Source organism: Spea bombifrons, chromosome 6 (assembly GCF_027358695.1).
Source record: "Spea bombifrons isolate aSpeBom1 chromosome 6, aSpeBom1.2.pri, whole genome shotgun sequence".
NCBI lineage: Eukaryota > Metazoa > Chordata > Amphibia > Anura > Pelobatidae > Spea > Spea bombifrons.
The window spans coordinates 39822713-39849354 of NC_071092.1; the positions used below are offsets into that span (position 1 = coordinate 39822713).

Here is a 26642-nt window from a genome sequence, read left to right on the forward strand (position 1 = left end):
TGTTAACTGTCTGAAAAATATATCCAGATATATGACATTGGCATGGAAGGTGGCAATGACTTGTTGCTGTAGGGGTCTACGTGGACAGGATCTTGTGTTGTGTCGGAGAGCGTAGTATGATGTCACGGTTTATGTGGATGGTTCATTTGTGTCCGGCGGGATTGTAACATAGTAGGAGTTTGTTATCTCACTAGTGTTAATATGGTTTACATATTTGATCTGTCATTATACAGATCCGACCTCGAAAATTGAATAAAACTTAATGTTTCTAGATTGCAACTATTATATCAGCAACCACCCCAAAACATCATAACTTTGTCTTTAGAATTTATATTATTTTCTGTAATTGTGAAAATCCGCTACAATAGTTATACTAACTTTTATAGGACAGGGTAGATTTGGATGCTCTGACTTCACTAACGCGACAGGGATGGCAAGCATGATACTAAACTTTACCAGAGTAAGAAGGGGAATGATGTATCGAGTAGAATTTTATCCTAGGTCTGTAGGATTATTAACCTCTAGTCACACTCACTTCGTAAAGATCACAAGACAAGTGTATATCAATGTGACACTATGATTATGGTTATAATTAAAATGCGAATGGATGGACTAAGATGAATGATTAGCTTTGTAGATTTGGGGCAGAGGGATTAGAACATGCATGTCTTTCTTCTGATCCTACAGCGTGTGAAGGGACTAAGAATTAAATTAAATAGCACATTTTTAGTTCGTTTTACTACATAATTTGAAGGTCTGACAGTTTCATAAAAATCATACAAATTATGAGTTTTATTTTTTTTCTGAGGTTATTAAAGCTCTTGCATTCAGAAACCAATTGCTATGTTAGTGATTTGCAATTAACAGTTTATATAAAAGTTTTAAATACATTGTTGTCTTTAGTTAAAATTAATGTTCTCATCATTTAATCTACCTTTCCCATACCTACCTTCACAACTCTCTGTAATTTTATATTCTATATTCCTTTTCTGTACTTCACACTTATTACAAAATGGTGTGTTTATGTGCCCGATTTACAGTGAAGGCCTGTTTTTGGGGTGCATTTGTCTTTATAGTATAGAAGAGCCAGTTTCAGCAGGTTTGATCCATTAACGAGAGACTGTAGAAGAATTCTTGAGACTCAAGGACTCTAGGATGTGTGTAAAGGAAGGGTTCCTCCAAAATTCCCATGGTTGTGCTCTTCCTTTTACACATACACATGTTTTCCCACACAAAATATACACACATTGCTGGATGCAGGGAATCACTTCCAACCAGACCTTGGATTTTGTCCCCTGACAGATTTTTGGGTTCCTACAGCCATGCCAAGGACCTTCTTGCGCATACTCAAGTAAAATGTTTGGTTGACCTGCCATGAAGACATTTCAGGGATCCCCACGAATACATTGCTCAGTCTGCTAAATACGATATAAGCTACAGGATGCCTCCTGTCTACTTTTAAGGCACAATAAATATGTATATATATTTTTTTGTTGTTCAGTGAAGTTGAAGGCTGCATGCCAGTTTGCAGCAAAGGTGCTGTTTAACCTCATTGACTTTACATTGCATTATGAAGAGCCAATGATTTTTCACGTTTTAGGTCATGGAGCGCTTGATTAGTTCTGGATAATACTCTCCGCTTACCTGGAAATTCTATCACTGAATAAATCAGGCATTATGTAGAGACAGCTTTCATAATGAAGTAAGTGAGATAAACCTGCAAGTTACCTTTGAACTCTTATTCTGGTATGAAGCGAAATATAAGAACTGGATCCTTTAATCTGGATTAACGCTACCGGTGTTTGTACATTGCTTTACAATTTACCCAGCCATACCCGCTAAGCATTATCGTTATCATTGCTTCCCCTGACTCTGTTCATAATTTTGTTGGTTCACAGCCATTACCTACCTCTGCTGCATTTTGCTTCTAATGAAACTCGTAATAATTTTGCCTTTTAAACCATTAATATAAGCACAGTTATTTGCTACATGTCACAGAACACATGCAGTCATATTTGGGTGTGTGCCAATTTTAACGAATACTAAAAAAGTCCTTACTTATTCACAGTATTCTCATAAAATACCACAGCTGGTCTTTCATTACAAATAAAATAAATCAATTTGATTTCTGTATTGAATAACACATCTGGAAAATGCACTTAATTTGTTAAGCGCTATCACACAAATGCCCCATGTTGTCTTTCTCATTGGATTTTTTTAATTAGCGGTTTCCAGGAAGCCAATATTAATAGAAATGCACAGACACAACGAATACAAGAACCAATAAGAACTTTTATTGATGGATTGTGGGAAGGTTGTGGTAAAAATGCTAAATTCTGAAGACTGAAGCCAGGATATTGTTGAAAAAGATGGAAATCTCACACATTGAGCTGCGAAAATAAAACAAAAGATGATTAGATCAAAGCAGCAAAAACAAGGGTCATATCGAAGGAAAGAACTGTATTTTTGCTCTGGAAAAAAACTTGTCTTATAATAGAGCAAATATGGTAATATGCTGCTATCTAAAACCTGGAACTGTTTTGTTGTTGTTTTTTTTGAACAGCATAGTATTTTGAAATCCTATTTTAATGTGATACTGGTGATAACTATGGTGGATAAAAGGGGAGACAGCATCCCCAAACCACATAACCTATACTATCACACCCAAATAATAATATCTACCCAAATACTGCCACCAAATGAGGCCACATAGCTAAGTCAGGGAAAGGTATAATACATATGGAATAATATATACTAGAAATAGGAGTATACAGTACTCTAAAGACACTTACGTTTCTGAGTCATTAGCACAGGCACCAATGTGTATGTGTTAGCATGAATGTGTATGTGTACATGTGTGTGTGAGAGGGAGTGTGTTTTAGCATGAATGTGTAAGTGTGTGTTAGCATGAGAGTGTATATGCACGTTGTTGCGTTAGTATGAATGTGTATGTGATAGGGAGTATGTGTTCACACGAGTGTGTGTTAGTATTAACATGGGTAAGTGTGTATGTATGTGTGTTGCAATGTCTATGTGTGTACTTGAATATGTGTAAATATGTGTGCCACCTTCACCTGATCGCTTCACCTGACACCCCTGCCCCCGTATTTTTATCCTCAATTTTATATAATACAGCAAGTCTTTTCTGAAGACCATGGATTATTGCAGTCAAAAACCTAATTCATAAATAAAATGCTTATATTTTCGCAATTAGAATGTATTTGTCCATTTTTATATGCATTTATATTCTGCAGGGTGTCTATTATTCTTTTAAAATTGATGAAAAATGTACAGTTCCTGTGGTATTTAGATGTAAACTCTATCTCTGGTGCCTTTATGTTTCAGCCTCTTCACCAGCCTGCAAAATGCTCTTAGACTCTTTATAAATGATGCTTCTAATTTATCACATCGTGAATTGTAATGTGTTCTTCTGTAGCTGGGTTTATATACCAGTTGTGCTAGGATAAAGCTTAGATGTAAAAGAATAACACAATTTCCATGCCATGTTGGTCCATAAAAATATGTGGTTCAAAAGCAAAAAGCAGAGACTATAATTTAGTAAGATTAACTTTGCGTGAATGGCAGCTTGTGTAGCCGACAGAAACATTTTCTTGATGTAATGACTCAAACTTTAATAAGTCGTCTTAGATTCAGGATAGCCATATGCCTGTTTAAATTCCCTTATTTTGTTAGCCTCTACCATCTCTGGTGGAAAGCACCTATCTCCCCCTCTCTCCTTAACTAGTTAATGCTTAACCAATTAACTAAACTGAGTCAGGGATGTCATCACACAAGTGTTTTGGGTCACAATGGAACCCTATTTGTTGACCCCTGCATTATGGCTGCTTTGAGAATAAGCCAAACATACATATCATATGGAATTCAGTGCTCATGAAGTTCCTTGCACATTGATTGTAGTCACTGTAGCCAGAAAACATCTCTGGAACAACCTATCGGGGTCCTGCGGCTGGTTATCACAGTCCAGTTTATGGCTCAGAAAATGACGTTTGAATCCATTTGGTGCGGTGGACTGGCTGGATCTGCTTGGACCCTCCAAGGAATTCTGTTCTGCGGCTAAAACGAATAAGAATTGATATAAGTTACAATAAATATTATGCATTCATCTGTGGTTGGAGGTAAATCAGTAAAGTATTTATTAAAGCCTAGAGCTTGAAGATACTAGGTACCTGCCTATTGTGCCTAATGGATAATCTGCCACTGTACACATATATCTATACCATCACACTTGTTATCTGCTTTCCTGCTATCCTGTATGAGGTATTTGTGCCTACATATAAGATTTGCCAGACTAACAAAATAAACCAGAAGGTACAATTGATGCAAATTCTGCTTGCTACTTTGGGGTTTACAGCATTTGCAGAAATATACAATGAGATTACAACACAACATATTTGTTAACACGTCTGCTCTGAGAGTCACTAAACACAATGTTACATGACCATGTGGTAAAATTGAGGCTGCTTGAACATTGAGGTGAAGGAAGGGGGTAGAGGGTAGGGAAGGATGGAATGAGTATGTATGTATGCTAGAGTGAGAAATAATATCTGTGTGAGCATGAATGTATATGTGCCAAGGTCTGCATGAATGTTTTTGTGTAAGTGGGTGTGTTAGCATGAGTGTCTAAGTGTGTAAGAATGTGTGTGTACATTAGTGTATATGTGTGAGTTACTATGTATGTTTGTTAAGTGTAAACTGGATTAACTCTATTGGTGTGCCACGGTATATATGAGTTAAAGAAGGGGTCAAGGGGCAGATGTGGCCACTTGACTTGACCTGCCCCCAGGCCAGCAGGTGCCCCTGCTTCTGATTCCAACATTGAAGAAAAAACTCAAACGTTTACTGGGGAATAAACGTTCACAACTACAGTTCAATGCCTATTCTTGGTAGGTTCTAAATAATTAGTTTGGAAGTGAATAATTAGTAGAAAATGCTACATTTTATTTGTAAACAGCTGAGGCTTAATCTTTCTGTGAAGACGTGTCGAATTTTCCTGCTCACATTAAAATCGGGAGGGCGGTTTGAAACAGTTCTCTTATCAATGAAGTAAAGGGCTTAGCCCATCCATCTCTGTCAACTCCTTGTCACAACTGGTCAGACAGCAAAAGCCTGGTGGTACGCAGCACGATGCCTTCAGATAAGGTGGCAGAAGAAGCGCATCCAAGAGCTATAGAGTGCACAAGAAATCGAGCTATTGAGGAACAGCAAGAATATTAACGTTCCATTGATCGTTTGCCTTTATCTGCCAGTAGCAGATTTGGGACACTGTTGTAAATTTGCAACAGAAACAATGCTGTACATTCCATTGGAGACCAAGTTAAGCAACTCTGTGGCCTCCCACTGGGTCAGAGAGCCTGATGGTTGAAATACTTAACTTTTAAGCTAAACATACTCCATTACATAGTTCTCACTATTGAGGCAGAGTTTACCTCTGTACGAAAATTGCCCAGGGCCCCCCAACTTCACCAAGCAACACGGTGGCACCTCTGCCCCAAACAGCTTGTGGGTGCCATCTTTCCCCAGCTTGTCATTACCCCCAAACGGATTTTCTGTGCAATAATTGCGCCCAAACAACTTGGCTGTGCATTCTTTGCACAGCAAAGCTGGAAAGCTGGAGTTTGAGTAAATACTAAACCATGAGTCTGCAGAGTTAGACATTTGAACTCACTGAGTTCAATATACAATATGAACATCCAACCTCTGTGATCTTTTCTTGCAGGAAGGGCTGAGCTCACCGTGTATAATGTACAGTTAAATGAGTGAAATGGTTTTAGGGAAACCTCTGCATGATAACTATGCATTATGAAGGGTGAGTCAACCGCGGTTTACAGGAGAAGTTTACTAAGCTGCTTTCTTGTAATGAATACTGTAGACAAGAGTTGAATTGTTCAGCTCCCATGCAGATCTGTTTTGTGAATATAATTCTAAAAAATATAAATTAGCATCTATGCATAAGCCATCTGCATCCTAAACCAACTGCATTAGCCACAAGGTTAGTTAAAAAAAAATTGTGTTCCCGGCATGACTTGAAGAATGTGAGCGTCGTGTACAATACTAAGAAATATTTGTAGTTGTTCGCTAACATACAAGGTTTCATATCATGAATTGAATGTCGTAAAGCCTTGAAAATTGTAAACATTCTCCAAATTCCTATCTGTTCTGGTGAGTAATAAATACATATACCATAAATGTGTCTGTGCACAAGACAAGACTTTAGGTGCCTCTGAAACATCCTTTGTTCCTCGTGGACTTGTGAGTGAGAGGTTAAGGGAGGTAGTAAAAGTATATGTGCGTGTTAGAGACAGAGAGAGTGTTAGCATGAGTGTGTAGGTTAATATGTGTACCAGTGCGTGATGGGGCCAGAAGCTACCAGCCCTCCTGTGCTTGTGCCATTATAGAGGAAAAAAGCTCCATTGACATATTAGGAAACTGCCACAAGGGCAGCCGAGAACCAAAGCACGAGGCAAACTGCCTCTGCATGACAGAAACACCAACCCCGAACATACAGTTCAGCCTCCATGGGCCTTGTCAGCAGGAGAGTGAGAGTGGGAGAGCAGGGGCATAACTAGTAACCAAACAGCTTGCCAGTGTCTCCAAACAGCTTGCCTGTGTCCTCTGTGTCCCCAAACAGCTTGTCAGCACCCCCAAACAGCCTGCCTGTGCCATCTGTGCTTAAAAACAAACTGATTCTGTCCCCAAAAAGGCCTACCTGTGCCATCTTTGCCCCCAAACAGCCTGCCTGTGCCCCAGCCCCCTTACCTGCAGGAGTGGTGTGTGTGTGTCTCTCCCTCTGTGCTTTGTGGAGACTGATCTAGAATGCAGGAAGTGGATGTGATGTCACTTCCTGCATGTTGGATCGGTCAGACACAGTCAGTGCAAAACCTATATTGTTTAAAATTATACTGTATATCAAAATGTTTAAAAACTTAAAAATGTGACTTTTATTATTTTCAAAAATCTCACAAATTGCTAATCCTTGACAATTAGGCTATTAGAGCAATGACATACTAGACTACTGGTTTATTAATGTGCACAGCTGGAATACATTTTAAATCCAGCAACTAAAACCTACAATTAATTTGTAATCCACAAAGCATTAGAGACATTTAGAATGCTCGTAACGGAGCTGTCCGGGGAGCTCAGTGCTGAACTGTCAGCATAGCCGCCAATAATGTCAAGAGACTGTCCATTAGCACAGCATTAAAAATATAAGAAGTCGAGGGAAAGGTCTCCAGGGCTTAGACTTCAATTGAAATACCCCTGCCTGCAACATGGGAAAACCAGCAAGGGCGGAAAGTTAGCCAAAACATCCTCTGTAATTAACTTTTAAGTGAATAGCTGGATATATAATAATATATAATAACCCTGTAATAATGTTCCAGTTCCCGTGCACCAGTCCCAGTATGTGAGCTCTTTTTTGTATCTTCTTGGCCCTGGGACACTTAAAACTATTGATCCTCCATCCCATGACTTTAAAATGCAATAGCAAAGCAAATAGAGGTTCTTTTACAGCGATAGCCATTCCCTTGTTGGGGTGATGATGGTTACATTACAATAAGTCATTTTTACAATGCATGTTTAATAATTCAGGCACCCAAGGTTCATTTCCATAATGTGTGCAACAAATGCGGCACATCTGATAGCAGCAGAACCAGGTGGAATGATGGAGCTCGCTTTCAGGGTCAGATAGTGGATGTGCTTATAAGAGTTTAACTAAAGGATTATCAATGAAAAGAAAGAGGAAAGATTTGGCTCAAGAATGGAGATTAAAGGAAACTTACTTCTACTTCTTCTTTGTTCAGAAAATGTACAGTTAGTTTTGTAGCAATTATATGTTTTTAACTTAAATTTCCGCTGGTTTATTACATCTTCCATAAACTTGTGTCAACCCTAATCCATCAGAGGATCAGAGAGTTCAGAGAGCAAAAAAAATAAATAAATAAGGTAGAGCTGAAACAACGAATCGATAAAATCGATAATAATCGATAACGGAAATCATCGATAACGATTTCCGTTATCGATTAATCGAGTGATCAATTCGTTGTTGGAGCACTCGGCTCCTTTTACTTACCTCCGCGAGCGTTCCCCGCTTCTGCTACACGCTCTGCAGTCTCCGCCTTCTAGCTACGTGACGGATGTGACGCGTTCCGGAGGTAAGTATTCTTCATGTCTATGTGCACGGATCGCACAGAGCCACTCGCACAGAGCGAATCGCTCTGTGCGAGTGGCTCCACTCGCACAGAGCGGTTCGCTCTGTGCGAGTGGCTCCACTCGCACAGAGCGGTTCGCTCTGTGCGAGTGGCTCCACTCGCACAGAGCGGTTCGCTCTGTGCGAGTGGCTCCACTCGCACAGAGCGGTTCGCTCTGTGCGAGTGGCTCCACTCGCACAGAGCGGTTCGCTCTGTGCGAGTGGCTCCACTCGCACAGAGCGGTTCGCTCTGTGCGAGTGGCTCCATTCGCACAGAGCGGTTCGCTCTGTGCGAGTGGCTCCATTCGCACAGAGCGGTTCGCTCTGTGCGAGTGGCTCCATTCGCACAGAGCGGTTCGCTCTGTGCGAGTGGCTCCATTCGCACAGAGCGGTTCGCTCTGTGCGAGTGGCTCCATTCGCACAGAGCGGTTCGCTCTGTGCGAGTGGCTCCATTCGCACAGAGCGGTTCGCTCTGTGCGAGTGGCTCCATTCGCACAGAGCGGTTCGTGAGTGTGGGTGCAGGGCAGAGTGGGGGTGGGGGTGCAGGGCAGAGTGGGGGTGGGGGTGCAGGGCAGAGTGGGGGTGGGGGGTGCAGGGCAGGAGACTGGGTGCAGGGCAGAGTGGGGGTGGGGATGCAGGGTGTGAGTGTGGGTGCAGAGCAGAGTGGGAGACTGGGTGCAGGGCAGAGTGGGGGTGGGGATGCAGGGCAGGGTGTGAGTGTGGGTGCAGGGCAGAGTGGGTGCAGGGCAGAGTGTGAGTGTGGGGGCAGGGCAGAATGTGGGGGCAGGGCTGGGTGCAGGGCAGAGTTAGAGACTGGGTGCAGGGGCACAGTGCAAAGTGCTGGGTGCAAAGTGCCAGTGCTGGGTGCAAAGTGCCAGGGCTGGGTGCAAAGTGCTGGGTGCAAAGTGCCAGGGCTGGGTGCAAAGTGCAAAGTGCTGGTGCAAAGTGCTGAATGCTGGGTGCAAAGTGCTGGATGCAAAGTGCCAGGGCTGGGGCAAAGTGCTGGGTGCAAAGTGCTGGGTGCAAAGTGCCAGGGCTGGGTGCAAAGTGCTGGGTGCAAAGTGCTGGGTGCAAAGTGCTGGGTGCAAAGTGCAAAGTGCTGGGGCAAAGTTTCTTGAACAGTAATAGTCCACCTCTTTTCAGAATGTTTGGGGTTATTTTGTTTCATAAATATTGTGTTTGGGTTCTTGTACTTTGAAAATATTGTTTTTTATTACATCATAACAAAATAAGAATGTTAATGTAAATTTTAAGTTGTTTTTTAACATCCAGTTCATTAAATTCTTTTAAATAAACGAAAAATTTGCATATTGTTTTTTTTATCCGATTAATCGATTAATCGAAAAAATAATCGGCCGATTAATCGATTATTAAAATAATCGTTAGTTGCAGCCCTAAAATAAGGTAGTTTCCCTTAGTTTTTTTGTTAATTACATTGAAAATACATACTAGGCAATTAATGGCTAGTTGGGAACGACCGCTGGCATTTGGGGGGGGGGGGGAGTCGTCCGTAGAATGGTTGATTGAAAGTTGGGAAGTTCAAATATCAAGCTGTGCATGTCTTCATAAAAAATGACGGTTAGAGATTTGTTCAATAAATGCCGCGGCCAATTTAAAATCCAATAAGCCTCAGTGTCGTAGCCAGTAAATGGCAGGTGCCTGGGTCGTGTTCCAGTTAATTCTAAATATGTTTGACGGGTTGAAGTTTAGGAATCTGGGAAGGCTGGGCCAAGTTCTTCCTCATTGGTTCAATGAGCCTCGCTGAAGTAGCTGAAGCTACTAATTAGACGTGGTGGCTACATGTCGTGTATTTTTAATAACTGAATGTAGTTGTATTAAGACTTGTAACAGAGATAGTTCCCCTTTAAGTCTACTTGTACAGGATAACCAGATCAAAGGAACGTATTCACTAAAATGAGAGTCTGAAAGAGGATTGTGCTTCTCAACGTCCCTATTCATCGTGAAGGGCCAACGCGAGCAAGTTTCCCCAGCAAAAAGTCTGAGAGGAGACTCTGAAGACATATGGCTGATCTAACTATACATTGTAGAGCGCTAGCCATATTCTTCCTGAAGCCCAAGCTCACCGGGGAGGAATTGAAACATAAAACTCTTTAGACCCCAAAAGTGGAATGTTCACATTACTACAACTCAAACAGACCACCCCAGCCTTTGATCATTTTGCTGAAAATTTGATTTTTTTCTCTAATTGTTTCTATAGTATATTGGAGGGAGAGGATTAGGGCTGCAACTAACGATTATTTTAATAATCGATTAATCGGCCGATTATTTTTTCGATTAATCGATTAATCGGATAAAAAAAACAATATGCAAATTTTTCGTTTATTTAAAAGAATTTAATGAACTGGATGTTAAAAAACAACTTAAAATTTACATTAACATTCTTATTTTGTTATGATGTAATAAAAAACAATATTTTCAAAGTACAAGAACCCAAACACAATATTTATGAAACAAAATAACCCCAAACATTCTGAAAAGAGGTGGACTATTACTGTTCAAGAAACTTTGCCCCAGCACTTTGCACTTTGCACCCAGCACTTTGCACCCAGCACTTTGCACCCAGCACTTTGCACCCAGCCCTGGCACTTTGCACCCAGCACTTTGCACCCAGCACTTTGCCCCAGCCCTGGCACTTTGCATCCAGCACTTTGCACCCAGCATTCAGCACTTTGCACCAGCACTTTGCACTTTGCACCCAGCCCTGGCACTTTGCACCCAGCACTTTGCACCCAGCCCTGGCACTTTGCACCCAGCACTGGCACTTTGCACCCAGCACTTTGCACTGTGCCCCTGCACCCAGTCTCTAACTCTGCCCTGCACCCAGCCCTGCCCCCACATTCTGCCCTGCCCCCACACTCACACTCTGCCCTGCACCCACTCTGCCCTGCACCCACACTCACACCCTGCCCTGCATCCCCACCCCCACTCTGCCCTGCACCCAGTCTCCCACTCTGCTCTGCACCCACACTCACACCCTGCATCCCCACCCCCACTCTGCCCTGCACCCAGTCTCCTGCCCTGCACCCCCCACCCCCACTCTGCCCTGCACCCCCACCCCCACTCTGCCCTGCACCCCCACCCCCACTCTGCCCTGCACCCACACTCACGAACCGCTCTGTGCGAATGGAGCCACTCGCACAGAGCGAACCGCTCTGTGCGAATGGAGCCACTCGCACAGAGCGAACCGCTCTGTGCGAATGGAGCCACTCGCACAGAGCGAACCGCTCTGTGCGAATGGAGCCACTCGCACAGAGCGAACCGCTCTGTGCGAATGGAGCCACTCGCACAGAGCGAACCGCTCTGTGCGAATGGAGCCACTCGCACAGAGCGAACCGCTCTGTGCGAATGGAGCCACTCGCACAGAGCGAACCGCTCTGTGCGAGTGGAGCCACTCGCACAGAGCGAACCGCTCTGTGCGAGTGGAGCCACTCGCACAGAGCGAACCGCTCTGTGCGAGTGGAGCCACTCGCACAGAGCGAACCGCTCTGTGCGAGTGGCTCCATTCGCACAGAGCGATTCGCTCTGTGCGAGTGGCTCTGTGCGATCCGTGCACATAGACATGAAGAATACTTACCTCCGGAACGCGTCACATCCGTCACGTAGCTAGAAGGCGGAGACTGCAGAGCGTGTAGCAGAAGCGGGGAACGCTCGCGGAGGTAAGTAAAAGGAGCCGAGTGCTCCAACAACGAATTGATCACTCGATTAATCGATAACGGAAATCGTTATCGATGATTTCCGTTATCGATTATTATCGATTTTATCGATTCGTTGTTTCAGCTCTAGAGAGGATTGTTTTGCACGACAGCTAAAGAACAACGAATGAAAACCATTGCGGATTGCAATGTAATGCCTGACAAAAGAGCTACTATTCCGTGAGTCGCAGTCCTTTATGTCTGTGGTCCGTCATATTAAGTGTCATAAATTTCCTTCGAGATTCCATGATATTTTATTACATTTGCAAAAATACAGAAACTTTACCCTTGGCAGACCCCAATTTGCCCTTAGAACTTTTTATTACATATCTCTTATATTTGCACGCAATTTCTCATGCCTCCCACTTGAGTTGCTCGGGGAGCCCATAATGAATATATATTGATTTATGCTGAAGCTCTGAATTTATGTAAGTATATGCTAGGGAATTTATTGTTAATGGGACTAAGACAGGGTATACATATTTCTCCATCACAGTTTGTAGGAAAAGGTTAGCCTTGTTAGCTGCCTACTATACTATATCGTTATCATTTATTCATCTAGATAGCGCCGTCGTATTCCAGAGTGCTGTACAAAGGGGTAAATACTGTTCTACAATGTCTCAAATATATTGTTTTATGAACTCGAGTGAAGTCTTGTTAATGCTTGATAATGTCGCCTTATCGCCTTGAGACTGTAAAACCGTAAAAAAAAAAAATATATGCTTTGTTTGTGAGCTTAATATGCTAAACGTGAGCCAACAAAGCAAAGCCATTAGCAATATTTGCAAGAAAATCTGTATTTTTAGATTCCATTTAGATTCAATATAAAGAACTGTCAGAGTAAGGATCTCTTCCTCTTCATGGTCTAAGTATTTTCAATTACTGCACAAAAAGCTTTGGAAGAACTGAATATATATGAGCGGATCTCCGGCATCTGTATCTCTTTCAGAGAAGCCTGCAACTTAATGTCAAAAGTGGCTCAGCGGCTCGGAGCGTTACCATCCCCCTGCTGCTTCCGAGTTCCAGCCGTTCCCATACATTTCATTTTCCTTTCATCGATGGTGGCAGCGCATCTTGGATTAGTCGTCTTCTGTTCGCGCGGATAAAAAAACATTTCCGCGATTATAGTGATCATATATCCCAGTGTCTTGGCTACATTGCTGAAAATGGGAACTAGAATAGAAACCTATTCTAGAATTTTAAAATACAAAATATAACCTTATCTTTTTTGACCGAATATGCCGTTTTTACTGCTCCAATCTATAGTTGCGTGCCCGAAACTCTAGGACAATATAATGAACGGTTTCGACTTTTTTTGACCACTGTTACCGTGAAAAATCTTAATGAAATAAAGGGACGTAATATATAATGCCTGAGCCCCGTGTATTATTCATGGTCCCTTCCTAACAAATGCACAAAATCCTTAAACATTGGAATCTAACTATAGCAAATACGCAACGTGCATACACAATTCTGCACATACACAGTAAAACTAAGCCTGAGATATGTTATGGTACTTAATGTGCATTTATGGTAATATAAGCAAAAAATATATATCGTTATGTGTTTTTCAGCAGTTCTAGCATCAGGAGAACTTGTTATTGAGCTCAGAAACCTGGAGGAGTGCATGCTATGTGCCTAATGCTGTACGGTGGTATTATGTTACCATATCACATCATGTTATAATAAATGTTTTGTAAATCAATATATTTTGAGCACTCCCCAACTTTTTGTTTATTGTGGTTTACGAACAGGGTCCATGAGGCACATTGGTTCAAAAGTCGTCCGTGACCAAGATTCTGCACGGGAGACATCGGCGCAACAGAGGATGGAAGAAGCCATGTCTGAAATCGCATTCACCTACATTATGTATAACGCGTCGGACAGAAAGTGCAAGCATTGGCATTTTTTCTGTCAATCATTCACTGGGTTATCCATCCAACAGCTGCTAAAAATGTGTTATTGGTGTTTCTGAGTACTAATCAAAAAGAGATACATAAAGGTAAACCTTTTAAACTGAGTCCATAGCATTTTGTAATCAATAAACAATGTTTTGGGTTTTTTTTTTTACCATAATCTAGTGTATTAACCAAATTATGTTTCTTTAAATCAAATAGTAGATGAGAGATTATTCAGATTTCGTAAAATTGCTGCTTTCTTGCTGTGCGTGTGACATGGAAATTGAACATGTACTTGTTCTGACCTTTTAAGGGCTGAGTAATAGTAGATTTTCTTGATTAAACTACCAGTTTAGATTTGGTTGTTCTGTAGAGATAGTTTATAAATGTTTTCAATTAATAACAGATTTTGCCATTAAAAAATACAAGACCTTCAGAAACAGTCTGTTCAACCTAAATTTACCTTCCGACTTCCAGCCCTGACTCCTTAGTCATACATTATTATTTTAATGCTAAGCAAAACCAAAAAAAAAATAATAATAATAACAAATGCACCGCTCCATCCAGTAAGCCAAAAATACACAAACGGCAAAAATGTCTCAAAATACTTTTCTGAATCCAAAACGTAAGCAAGTATTTTACAAATTGTAGGTTACCAGCTCCACAGTGTTGCATTTATGGGGTTCGCTGCCATTGGCCTCAGCAAGGGCTGTAACCCCAGCTGCCATTCTCAGACCTACAAAGCAGGAGAGGACCTCCTCTTCTGCTATGGGGTATTCTTCCTGCACAATGCGGAGATATGATGTCATATCCCAGCTCGCCACGTTACTTAATACATTGGTTATTGGGTCCTAGCGATGCAGCTGCTGGCCCCCCATACTAGATCTGCCACCCTAGGCTGAGACATAGTGGCCCAGATGAGAGTACGCCACTGTCCAGCAGTTGTATATACTTGCTACGTTATACAGAGCTTTAAACTTCAAACACAAGGCGGAATTATATCAACCAGATTTGTCCTTCACAAACTGGCTTTAAGCTTTTCAGAATCAAGAAATCTCTGGTGTAAAATGATTAAACTTGTTGACAGCTGCATGTCACGGATTAAACAGAATCAGTAAATGTATGTTGCGTAAACAATTTAATAATTAAAATAAAATGTCCAAAATATAATAAATAAAAAATTGATTAAATAATCAGCACAAATAATGGATTAAAAAAACATCCATTCTGTCTTTATTAAAGAAATCTGAAGTAGATTAAATCACAGATTTACGGGATTTTATTTAGATTTTAGTGTGTTTGACAGAAACATCAACCAGTTCTTTATTTAATGAAGAGTATTTTACTGTTAAGTTGTGCCATCTAGTTCTATTTTTAAAATCAAGGGGATTGATAAAATCTCTCCGGAAACCATGATTTTCTGCATATCATCCAACCTAACCTAAATTGTAAAACATATCTGTATCAGTTCATTTTACCAAACAGATCAAAGAGAACAAGTTGAGAAATGTAAGATTCCACCCCGATGGATCAAATCCAATGTGCTCTTTAGTTATGGACTAATACTGGCTAACCCAGGTAGCCTCCGTAGAAAACAGTGGATTGTGCAAGTTGCCAATCCTGCATTATACTCTAATATCAAGACAATTACTTCCTAGGCCTAGTAGATCCAGGCCATAAAACAGCATTGCATTCATCAACAGTTCTGGCCGTCCTTTACAACTATCCGTTTCTATGTGCGTTGTAACAAACATTTTACCTGATTTTGTCTCTCCAGCTCTTACCAACATATCTGTCAGCTATAAGCCCAGGGCTAAAACTAGCAACAGTAACAAAAAATATCAAATATGGAGCCCTATTCGACGTCTAAACTTAATTTTAATGACATTAGAAAAAAGGGAGTTGTAGAAATAGGTCAGGAAGTGTTCTCTTACGATACATCGAACAGTCTGTTCTTGCGTTTTTACCTCCTCATATTATACACCGGGAGCTATCTGTCACAGTCCATCTTGACTTTTGGGGCACGTTGACACTTGCTCCCATTAACCATATCTCAGCTGACTTGTGAACAGTCCCAATGAGTCAACCAAAGAAAGGAGCTTTAGGTAAACAGTTTAATTGAATATATAAACCTGTGTAAAAGTCAATATGACATTTCTGGGAAAGTTAAATTAGTTATGAGCTGCTGTAATTGACATTTAAAGAGGAGCGGTTGCCGTAACATAGCACATTCATCCATTGAATATAGTGCAAATAGTTTGTGGATTGTTTTGGAGATATTGGGCCAAATTCAATGACCTGTCTACTTTCTACTAATGAAAAAAACAAAACAAGGACTAAATTGTTACAAAGTGCCCATAGATTTAACTCCCTGGGGACACGGTATGTAACAAGCTCTAGCTGCTTCACCTTGTGTACCTTGTTATTTTCAATTAAAAATCACTCCATGGCTAAGCATCTTCAACCAAAACTCACAGGCAGCCAACTGAGATGAAAGTAATGAAACAATTCGGTTCAATTAAGCTCAGCTAATTTTAAAAATGTGTCCATATTCCCTTGTTTTGAAATGGAACTGAAATTCAACCATAACATACATTATATGACCAAAGGTATGTGGACACCTGACCATCACACCTATTTGGACATCCCATTCCAAAACCATGCGCATTAATATGGAGTTTCCTCGCCCCCTTTGGTATTATAATAGCCTCCACTGTTCTGAAAATGCTTTCCAAAAGATTCCGTAGTGTTTCTGTGGGAATTTATGCCCATTCAGCCAAAGGAGTATTTGTGAGGTCGGCACTGATGTTGGACAAGAAGGCCTGGCTTGCATTCGGCATTCCAGTTCATCCCAAATATGTTTGATTGGGTTAAAGTCAGGGCTCTGTGCGGCCGCTGGAGTTCAAGGCCCCATAACAGTCATACTCTGTGATACTGTGCCCCTAACTTTCAGAAGCAGTTTTTATGCGCTACACACTTCAGCAATAGGTGGCCCCACTATGTGAGTGTGTGTGTGTGTGAGTGTGTGTGTGTGAGTGTGTGTGTGTGAGTGTGTGTGTGTGTGAGTGTGTGTGTGTGTGTGTGTGTGAGTGTGTGTGTGAGCTACCGCTTTTTGGCTGACCATGTTAGTCCTTCCACTTCACAATAATAACACTTCAGGGCAGAATTTACATGAACTGAGTCACTGAGCATTAACATATATATATATATATACATTATCTCACAAAAGCGAGCACACCCCTCACATTTTTGTAAATATTTTATTATACCTTATGTTGCCACGGTTTAGACATTAATGGCTGTGTGTTGAGTTATTTTTAAGGGAACAGCAAATTTACACTGTTATGCAGGCTCTACACTCACTGCTTGGTAGCGTGCCATTTCTTCAGTGTTGTCACATGAAAAGATCTAATAAAATATTTACAAAAATTGACTCACTTTTGTGAGATCCATGGAAAAAATAGGGGCACTCGCAGGACTTCATATTAAAGTGCAAAAATATTTATTATGACCTAAACGAATAAATATTTTTGCACTTTAATACGAAGTCCGGCAAGTGCTCCAATTTTTTCCATGGATATATATATATAATTACTGGTAATTATTATTTTTATTATTTTTATTACTATTAATGGATTATGCTTTATTATAATCTGTGTACAGATCTCTTTGTCTGCTCCATCATAATCCAAATATGTTTCTCATTGTCTGCACGACCATAATCTTATGACCTGGTGAAAGTTTCACAATATTTCGAGTTACTCTCATCCTGCTCCATCATAAAATGTATAATTTATTTAGTGCTTGCTCCATCATAATCTATATACAATGTTTTAGTGTCCTCCATTATAGTCACCTATAGCATGATCTGAATATATTGCTCATTCATAATGAGTATATTAGTCTTACAGCCTGCATCATTCTAGTTTTCATGTTCTGTGCCTGTTCTGTTACGATCTGACACAATCTTATGGCACATGGCCTTACTCATCATCCTACCTGGAAACTTTCCAGGTTTCATTTGGAGTCTCCTAGTGAAGCACAGATTCTCAGGGGCCCAAGGTTGGTATCTTTAATCTACGAGTAGCTGAGTAGCGTTTGGTCCTGTCCAGGTCCTGCCAATTTCCACCTACTCTCTGCCCCTTCAAAGTCCAACTAGGGTTAGACCTGCTCTGTTATCATAACCCCAGGAGAAGGGCTACTATGGGCAGCCAACCTTGAGATGTTCTCGGGTATGCCTATCTTAGAAGAGTGCTCCATGTGTGTATTTTATTTGCTGTCTTCGTGTTTGTGTTATAAGTTTCCAGCTCACCTGCTGTCTGTAGGCTCAGCCCGGTGTCCAGTTTATTGTGTGGTTTGTTGCTGATGAACAGGTAGCAGAGAACACATACGGTGATGATAAATGCCAGCAGGACCACGGCTGCAATGGATAAACCAACCAGTGCCCCCACGCTGCAAAAACAGCAACATCATTATTATGGATACATAAAAAGAAATGCTTAGAAAAATACCTATTGACATTTTTATTATAATGATGTTGTTTACAAACTTGGTAAGCAAAACATAAGATCATTAATACAAAGCAAAGGAAAAGACTTTCCAAAGGAAAATGATGATGGATAATAATAACAATAATCATAATGATAATAATGCATGCTTTTAGTACAGTTCTTTAACCATAATCCATTGAATATGTTTTGGAAAATATATGTCTGGTGTTTGTAGATAATAATAGTGTTTAATAATGCTTCTACTACCCCCTTAATTTTAGTGGAAGGGTTTTCCATCACCTTTACCTACCATAACTTATGTAATGGTATATGTATATATATATATATATATATATATATATATATATATATATATATATATATATATATATATATATAAATTTATATATATATATATATTTTTTTTAAACTATATATATATATATATATAAAAATATATATATGTGTCAATAGAACCTTTATATATAGAGAGAGAGAGAGAACCTTTATATATATATACAGTATAATATTTAGTTACTTCTTATTAAAGAGCCGAATGATATTTTGGTGACTATAAATTATTCTATTCTATTCATCTAAATTTACTAATCAGGTGCTACCAGCATTTACACCTCTGGGACATTAAACATATTTTCTGAAGAAAGAATCTGGTTTTCTTACATCTAAAAGTACAGGCTGTTCTATTTCCTATTACCGTATAAAGTATTTAATATAAAGTATTCTGGCCATGGAACTGGGACTGGTGCTTCTTAAATGCTGCAAACTCTTTTGAAACTTCATTAACCAATTAAGGCATTAAAATAAAACCCACTTATGATTTCAGTATAGTAATACAAAAAGTACAGTACACAATTTGTAAGGGTATATTTAACAATAAAAGAACAAATGTACAACAAAAATGGAAAATTAAGCCATCTGTGGGAAATGTCCCTAACGATAATAATGGTGAACACTTTTTATGGCAGTAAATTAGCTCTCAGAATATAGCATGTGATTAAGGGCACTAATACATGTCATTTAATGGGGCGGCTGAAGGAAGCTGTTCAATTATAATCCATTAGGAAACAATGTGTTTAGAAATTCTGGATGAATGAAGCAAAATCAGTAATTAGCTAATTCTGTATTTGGAAAAATACGGCTGCAATTTGATGTGCGTGTACCCGTTCAAACGTTTGAGGATACTTTTATTTCCTTGAAAAATCAAGAATTAAAATAACATCAGGATGAAAAATACAGTGCAGGCTTTGTTAATGTCGTAAATGATTATTGTAGCTGGAAACAGCTGATTTTTAATGGAAAATCTTCATAGGCGTACAGAGACCCTTTATCACTCCCATCACTCCCGTGTTCCAATGGCACGTTGTGTTCACTGATCTAGGTTTAAGTTTAAAAGGCTGATTCATCATTAGAACCCTTTTGCAATTATGTTACAAAAATGACATGTCCTTGTCCTCCCTAAAAACAGCTATGTGACTTTTGAACAGTAGTATATACTATACATATATATATATACACACATAGAATGTTACTTCAACATACATACTGTGATGTACACAATAGGGAATTAGGGAACACTTTAAAATAAGGTTTTATGCTTATTTAGGTTGAGCCTCCAGGTACCATGACAGCCAGAACCTAAATCAGAACCAAAGAACAAGTCAAGTGGTAAGGGGGTGATTAGGGGGTGATTAGGGCCGAGTCAATAGAGAACATGCCGAGATGCAATACAAAAGGGAGAATTGTTAGAAGAGTTCGTGGAGAGTTGTGGTTTCACCTTCTTGACATTGATAAATATTACAAATACCCAACCCAGTTGAGCATCTGCTGCAGGAAGAGCTTGGCTGACCATCTTCTATAATCTATAGTTAAACCAGTGTGATGCCTTAAAGGTCTCTTCAGTTATTGAATTAAATATAATGCAAGGCCATCTCAGCATTTCTTGTAAGAGAACTTGCTAGTGTTGGCTCTTCATAATAATTGGTAAAGCCAGGAACTTGAAACCACAAACCTCCAGCAAACTCTCCCGGAGAACCCTCCCGTTAGTGAATGCACCCCAATATCCAAGGTCACCCAATAGGTCACCAACAAGACAGGAGGATATAGTCAGGTTTAAGTAAGAAAACAGGCACACAATTCCGTACCTAATGATAATATCGGAATGCCAAGCTGCACAGAGGCTTTGTAAAAGACGTGAATGCCCGCATTCAGTGACCCAGAAGGTGCAGAAGGCCGACAAGGTATGAGAGAGTACGGCGCCACGGTAGAGGAACCAGTGATGAGTAGTAAGACCTTGACACACACTGTACTTAGAAATAGACCTGCCTATTCTACGCACACCCCTGGTAATTGACACTTAGCTGTTATCATAATTGGGGACAGCGGAGGGTGATTCAAACAAATTGTGAATGTTCTGTGATTTAAATTACACAGTTTTAGCAGCTCCTGAAATTGGGTTCCATCACACGGTAACATAAAGAGTTTGATGCAATCTTTAAGAATGAGAGTTTTTAGGACCGTGTAGAAACTCAAATTCAGATAATATTCCTTTCATGTTAACAGCATATAGCGGCTACTGTACTTGGGCAATCCTAATATTCACCAGGTTGCTTTGTTGGTTGAAGAGATAGATGATTCATTGGCCTCAGGTGCAAATAATTGGTACTCACCATCCTGCTTTCTCTACAATATTAAAGGCTGCGTGGTGTTCGGGTCTCTTTCTTTTACAGTAAAACGTGTGATCGGAGAATGATGGCTTCAAAGGTCATAAAATGTTGCTTTGAGAGGAACTGCGGAAATTTGATCAAAAGGACGTTTAGAATAATATGGGCTGCAGCAGTTTTCTCGTGTACTGTTATCCTGTGGCTATTGTAGAATTAGTTTTGAGTCCTAGTAGTACTTTGTCCTTGGCATTTCGAACATTTCGTGAAAAAGGTATTTATAGGTAAAGCAGGAACAATATAAGTTTTAAGTGTTTGCAGCAACACATTATGGCCTAGGCTCACTAGACCTCAGGTGGCAGGTGCAGGAGGTGACAGCCCGTAAGCTGCTTAACAGGTAGAGAGATGGTATTTACTATCATATCCCAGCTATAAGGACAGCCGCTGGAGGTGAGTCTCCAAGGTATACACATCACTATTAAAAAAGGCAGTGCAAAGTCAGACCCTTTTTTGTTGTTCTGAAGAGAATTTAACTGGACTGGACTGGAATTAAACTTTTTTCCTCTCACATATTACATTTTTGTATGTGTGCCGATGATGGGTTTAGCATAATGTTTATTTTGATGTGTTTTCCAAAAATGCATTAGAAATGTGTAAGGATTTGGCTTGTGAAATCTCCCCTTCAAGACTCTGGTGGTTCCCTTCTCGGGGAAATGGACAAGAAGACCCAGCCCCAGAAAATAAAGACTGGGGATATGGGCTCCTTTGGAGTTTGGCATGGTGGGATATACCTAGACTGCATTCATTAGGGAAAGATATTAAACCTCAGATCTACACTACTGAGGGCTGATTACCGAGCCTCACACTCAGTGTGCTTCATCTCTATACAGGGAGTTAGGCTACCTGCAAGTCCCCTGCCCCTTTCAAGGCTCTTAGGGGCAAGTACCAACTATTAGGAGCATGAGAGGGAATACTCTGGAGGGGGGCATCTATGAGAAGTTATATTACGGCAATTACCCACAACTACATAGCTGGGGAATAAAATGTCCCTTACGAAAAAATTACTGCAGTTTTTCTGAAGTAATACTGCACTTTTACTGCACTTTTTTTTATATTGCAAACCTACAGTTGTACTTCAATGTACTGCAGCTTTATTGCATTTGTACTTCTGTACAAAAATAACTGCAGTAAAACAGCAGTACAGTGAAGTACAAATGCAGTAAAACTGCAGTAAATGTGCAGTAATACTGCAGTAAAAGTGCAGTATTGCAGTGTTTTCATGTCCAAAAAACTGCAGTATTACTTAAAAAAACTGCAGTAATTTTTTGTAAGGGGTGTGTCTGTGTGTAATGGAGGATGTATTATTAAGAGAAAGGACCCATTTTAGGTTCCCAGCTGGATGGGAGTTTTGGATTATTTTTAAATGCAAATTCTGACCCTTTAATTCCACTGGTAAGTATTGATCAGTTTTTGAAGAGTTTCTAGAATTAAAATCCAAAACATTTCATCAGATAGTACAGAACACCCAAAGAATTACACGACATACTCTCCAAGCCTAAAAGGCGACTCTACCGGAACTTTCAACTGTTATGAAACATCTTTCAGAGAACTGAGCTCAGGTGCAGTTATACCTGGGGTTGTGGACATGGTCCATACAGAAACTATGGAAGCCCTCCATAGTGTTAATGGGCCAGTTGGGGAGATGAGTGATTTTGCTTTTAACTGGCCCATTCGGCAGTGGTGTCGTAGAAAGCCTGAGACTCGCTGTTCTGTGGCAGAGGGGCTGCCCAAAATATGTCATTGGGTACATCAATGTGTATTTTAGCTGAATTCTGAGGTTTCCAATTTTTCTCTAGCCTATATGCCATGTATTGTATCAATTTCTCCTTTTCCCTTTATACACTGCTGTTTGGCATAAACTGTTAAAAAAATAGTTAAAAAGGAACATTACTAGGAAAGGAACATTTTAATCTTAGCTTAAAACAAACTCCACATCCTTAGATGGACCGATCATTTGATCCAACAGTGTGACTTCCAAATGAATAGATGAAATAGGTTTAATGTCAGGAGAACAAATCAGAATTCTACACTTCTGTATGCAGCAACGTATTTAAGAGAAGAAACTCGAAAGTTTTCATTTTCATGGTACGTCCCTTTTTAATCAGAAGACTGTATTTAAAAAAAAAAACACTTTATTCAGGACAAGGGTTCAGGAGGTCTTCTCCATTTAGTATACAGTCCTCTCCTTCTCCGCAGTATATACCGCTTATAGCAAGTTCCAGTGAAGATTTATGTTCTGCATTTGCTTCCTTCAGCAATCGTGAATAAGTGTCCTTCCCCGGTGAACTGTAGCCTATAACATGTAGCCGGGAGGTATTGATGAAATCTGTTGTAACAAATGTCACACATTTCCATGTAATTATATGTGCGGGTTGTAAATCGTTAATCTTGGCCATTCACCAAAAGCAACGCATGCAGAGCTGCAACAGACAAGCAGCAGGTTCCGAGAAGCAGAATGGAGCTCAAGGCAATTGGGAGCAGAAGTTCAGAAACCTCGCCGGGGGGGGGACATTTTTCATGTACTTCACTGCGAGCAAAGGACATTGGTGTTCTTGCAAGGACCCGTTTAGACCCCCTTGCGCATGCGTGGAATGGACTCCGATTGATTTCAATAGGAGTTCTCTCCTGCCACTGACTTATTGCTTCGAGCAGCCAGGCCAGTCAGTGAATATTTGTATTTATTTATTTTCATTTTGCATGCTAAAAAGACACAACATTTGAGTCTTAAGATATTATCACATGGGTTATACGTAGACACATCTGTTACAAGCCTTACAGACAGCCCCACACGACACAAATAGTACATAGGCCAAGCAGTTTAACATTCATACAGGAAATTTAATGTTCTTATTAAAGATTCACGAACGAAACAAGATTCATCAAGTTTTTTCTATGTATTGAATTTCAGAAATTCATTTTTCACCACTGCAGATCTCCCTTCCATACATACCTAATAGTCCTTTCTGGGGAAGTTTGTCAGAATACCTGTAGTTTGATGTTGCTATGGAAACTTCAGCTTCGTTTCCCATTGGTTGATGGGACTATACAATAATCCCCACCAAACACACTGTGTGATAATATATATATATATATATATATATATATATATATATATACATATATATATACATCCCCTAATGTAAAACTCTTATCACAGAACTCAGTTGCAATTTCCTTAAATAGGCAATTACATTTCTTCATAAAACATGGGAGATCGCACATTACTGATTTCCGCAGTTATAGGAGAGCAGGCTCTCTATATATAACACAAGGGACATGCACAGGCTGTAAGCACATCATTAGCACCCTGGAGCCTGGAGCCTCCGTTTTGCACTTTTTAGTTCAAAATTCTCACTTAAGTTGCTCTGGCCCATGGCTGGTGGTGGAGGGTAATTTTTTTAACCTACCGGCCATGGGCTGGGGGCAGAAATGGCACCAAATCACACTGTTCACAAGCACTGTTTTTTAGTTGTTTTAAGCATGCGCGGCTTGTTCCACTGAATATGCCACAGTGATGCCAGATCCTAGAGCTTTTTTGGGGGGCTGTGCCTTTTGCCTCCTTGAAGACTTCAGTGGGTCCTCTTTTCAGCCCTCCTTAGGTATTGGATGGGAGGGGGGGGCTGTCAGTACCCATTCTGCAATGTAAACAGTGTCACGTGTATACCACGTATACCATCCAACCCACATGCTGAACCCCTCATTGCTCATTATTAAACCTCGGGTCCTTATGCAGTGTTATATCGGACATGCAAATCTTACATTGGTAACTTAATTTTAGACTCATTTTTCACACTTTGCATCATTTTTATACACAAAACCCAATATGGTCATATTATGTATGTAGTGCATTTCATCTGATATACAGAAATGAACACATAGTATTTTTCAAATGTGTAATATTTTATATGTATACAGACTAATGTGCATCTGAGGAAGTATGTACAACCATTCCCTCTGGGTCAATGTACTCTTACATTACATTTATTCATATAGCGCCAGCAGATTCAGTAGCGCTGGTATACCTCACAGTATATATTCATGTTATTCATGGATCAAGTTATAAAATTCAGTTTGTAGTTCTTGGTATTAATTCACAAAGTCAATTTACAGAGCTTACACCAGAGCAGGACCTCTTCATATCAGATCAATATGTAGCTCAGCTTTTATAGACCCAATATAGTACAAAGCTGTACATTTCTACACTATAAACATTATATATAAATATATATATATATATATATGTATATTACATATTAACTTGTGTATTTTTAATATACAACAGTGTATTTTTTATTTTTACAAAGAACAGGACAACATTTGTATTCAGGGCTGTGCAGTTTACATACATGCTAAACACAGAGCCCTGTATGTGTCTATGTTGATGTGTATACTCTACTGATAAACCATTGTGTTCTACCTGTATCTTTGTGTAGTGTATATTTGTGTAATCATTGTTATAGTAAATATCGCCAATTGACCAAACACAATGATTAAGGGTGTCAAAAACAAAACTCAACCAACAGTGTCAGAAGAACTGACAATCTAACATCATAATACAATAATAGTCATTGGAGTCTTACCTCAACCACCACATATAGCTGTGTTCATATGGGAAAAAGCTATTAGGGTCATCACAGCAGTACTTGATATCCTTAAATCCACAGCAGTATATGGCCCCCAGGTCGCTGTCTGCCCTGGGACAGCTGAAAGCTCCCATCAAAACCTTGTCTGCAGTGGTGTAACTGGAGCACTCTGCGCTCATAGTCTGACTCCTGGCTCCTTCAGGCATAAAACAACATGAAAAACACAAGGGGGCAAAAGGGCAGCTGATAGATCGTGATACTTCCCAACCCATGAACAAAATAACTAACTGCAAGGCTTCCAGTACCAAGCAGGTATAAGGCACTCACAGCAGCATCATGAGCATCCCTCTGCTCTCATCAGGACCACACGCTCAGACCATACAGCTGCTCTGACAATCAACCAGATGCTCCCATTGTGTGTGTCTCTGGCTCCCTCTAGTGGTGACAGCATTTGAGGCATTTGTTTAAAATTATATGGTGTCTTTCAACTGCTACAATTCAGATTGTTGTTTTTTTTCTTTAAAGAGATGGAGTGCTATAATTAAGAGTGTTTTTTATTCTTTTAAGAGATGATGTGCTTTCTTTGTTGATAGACAATCCAAGCTATATCAATCTGAACAAAGTATGTTTAACCCTTTGCCAGTGAGACTGGTATTGCCACCTGAAATTAAGGTGGTAAGTAAACTTACCTAATGTATCAGTTCGAGTTTTGTCATCCTTCGAATAAAGGTACTGGAAGAAATGCTGCCTAAATTGGTGCTATATAAATAAAATATAATAAAACAAATAATAAGTGAACTCTCCAGACCAAACCTACTGTTTATAAACCACCCTGAAGCTTCAGTATGCAAATTATTTATACTGTCACACTATATATATATATATATATATATATATATATATATATATATACGGTATATATATATATATATATATATATATATAATATACTGTATATATTATAAAGGTGGATACAAGTTACATAAATATATTGACCATTTTCATATTATAGCA

The 26642-nt window shown here is 39.9% G+C and overlaps 1 protein-coding gene across 1 annotated transcript; it reads right to left on the minus strand.

The window, feature by feature from the left end:
- Window positions 1-2272: 2272 nt before the first annotated feature.
- On the minus strand, window positions 2273-25952 carry SHISAL2A (shisa like 2A). The gene is made up of 4 exons (XM_053470400.1): window positions 25626-25952; window positions 18130-18269; window positions 3869-4074; window positions 2273-2390 (listed from the first exon to the last, which is right to left on the minus strand). The coding sequence occupies exons 1-3, from the start codon at window positions 25898-25900 to the stop codon at window positions 3890-3892; spliced, it is 600 nt and encodes a 199-aa protein (XP_053326375.1). The 5' UTR covers window positions 25901-25952; the 3' UTR covers window positions 2273-2390; window positions 3869-3889.
- Window positions 25953-26642: the final 690 nt, after the last annotated feature.

Bases quoted from the DNA above. Each gene is read 5' to 3' on its own strand.
- SHISAL2A (XM_053470400.1), bottom strand. From the start codon at position 25,900: ATGGGTTGGGAAGTATCACGATCTATCAGCTGCCCTTTTGCCCCCTTG. The intron at 18,270-25,625 runs GTAAGACTCCAA...CTGTTTTTGCAG, and splicing joins AGCTATATGTGGTGGTTGAG to CGTGGGGGCACTGGTTGGTT. The intron at 4,075-18,129 runs GTGAGCTGGAAA...TATTCGTTTTAG, and splicing joins GCTGAGCCTACAGACAGCAG to CCGCAGAACAGAATTCCTTG.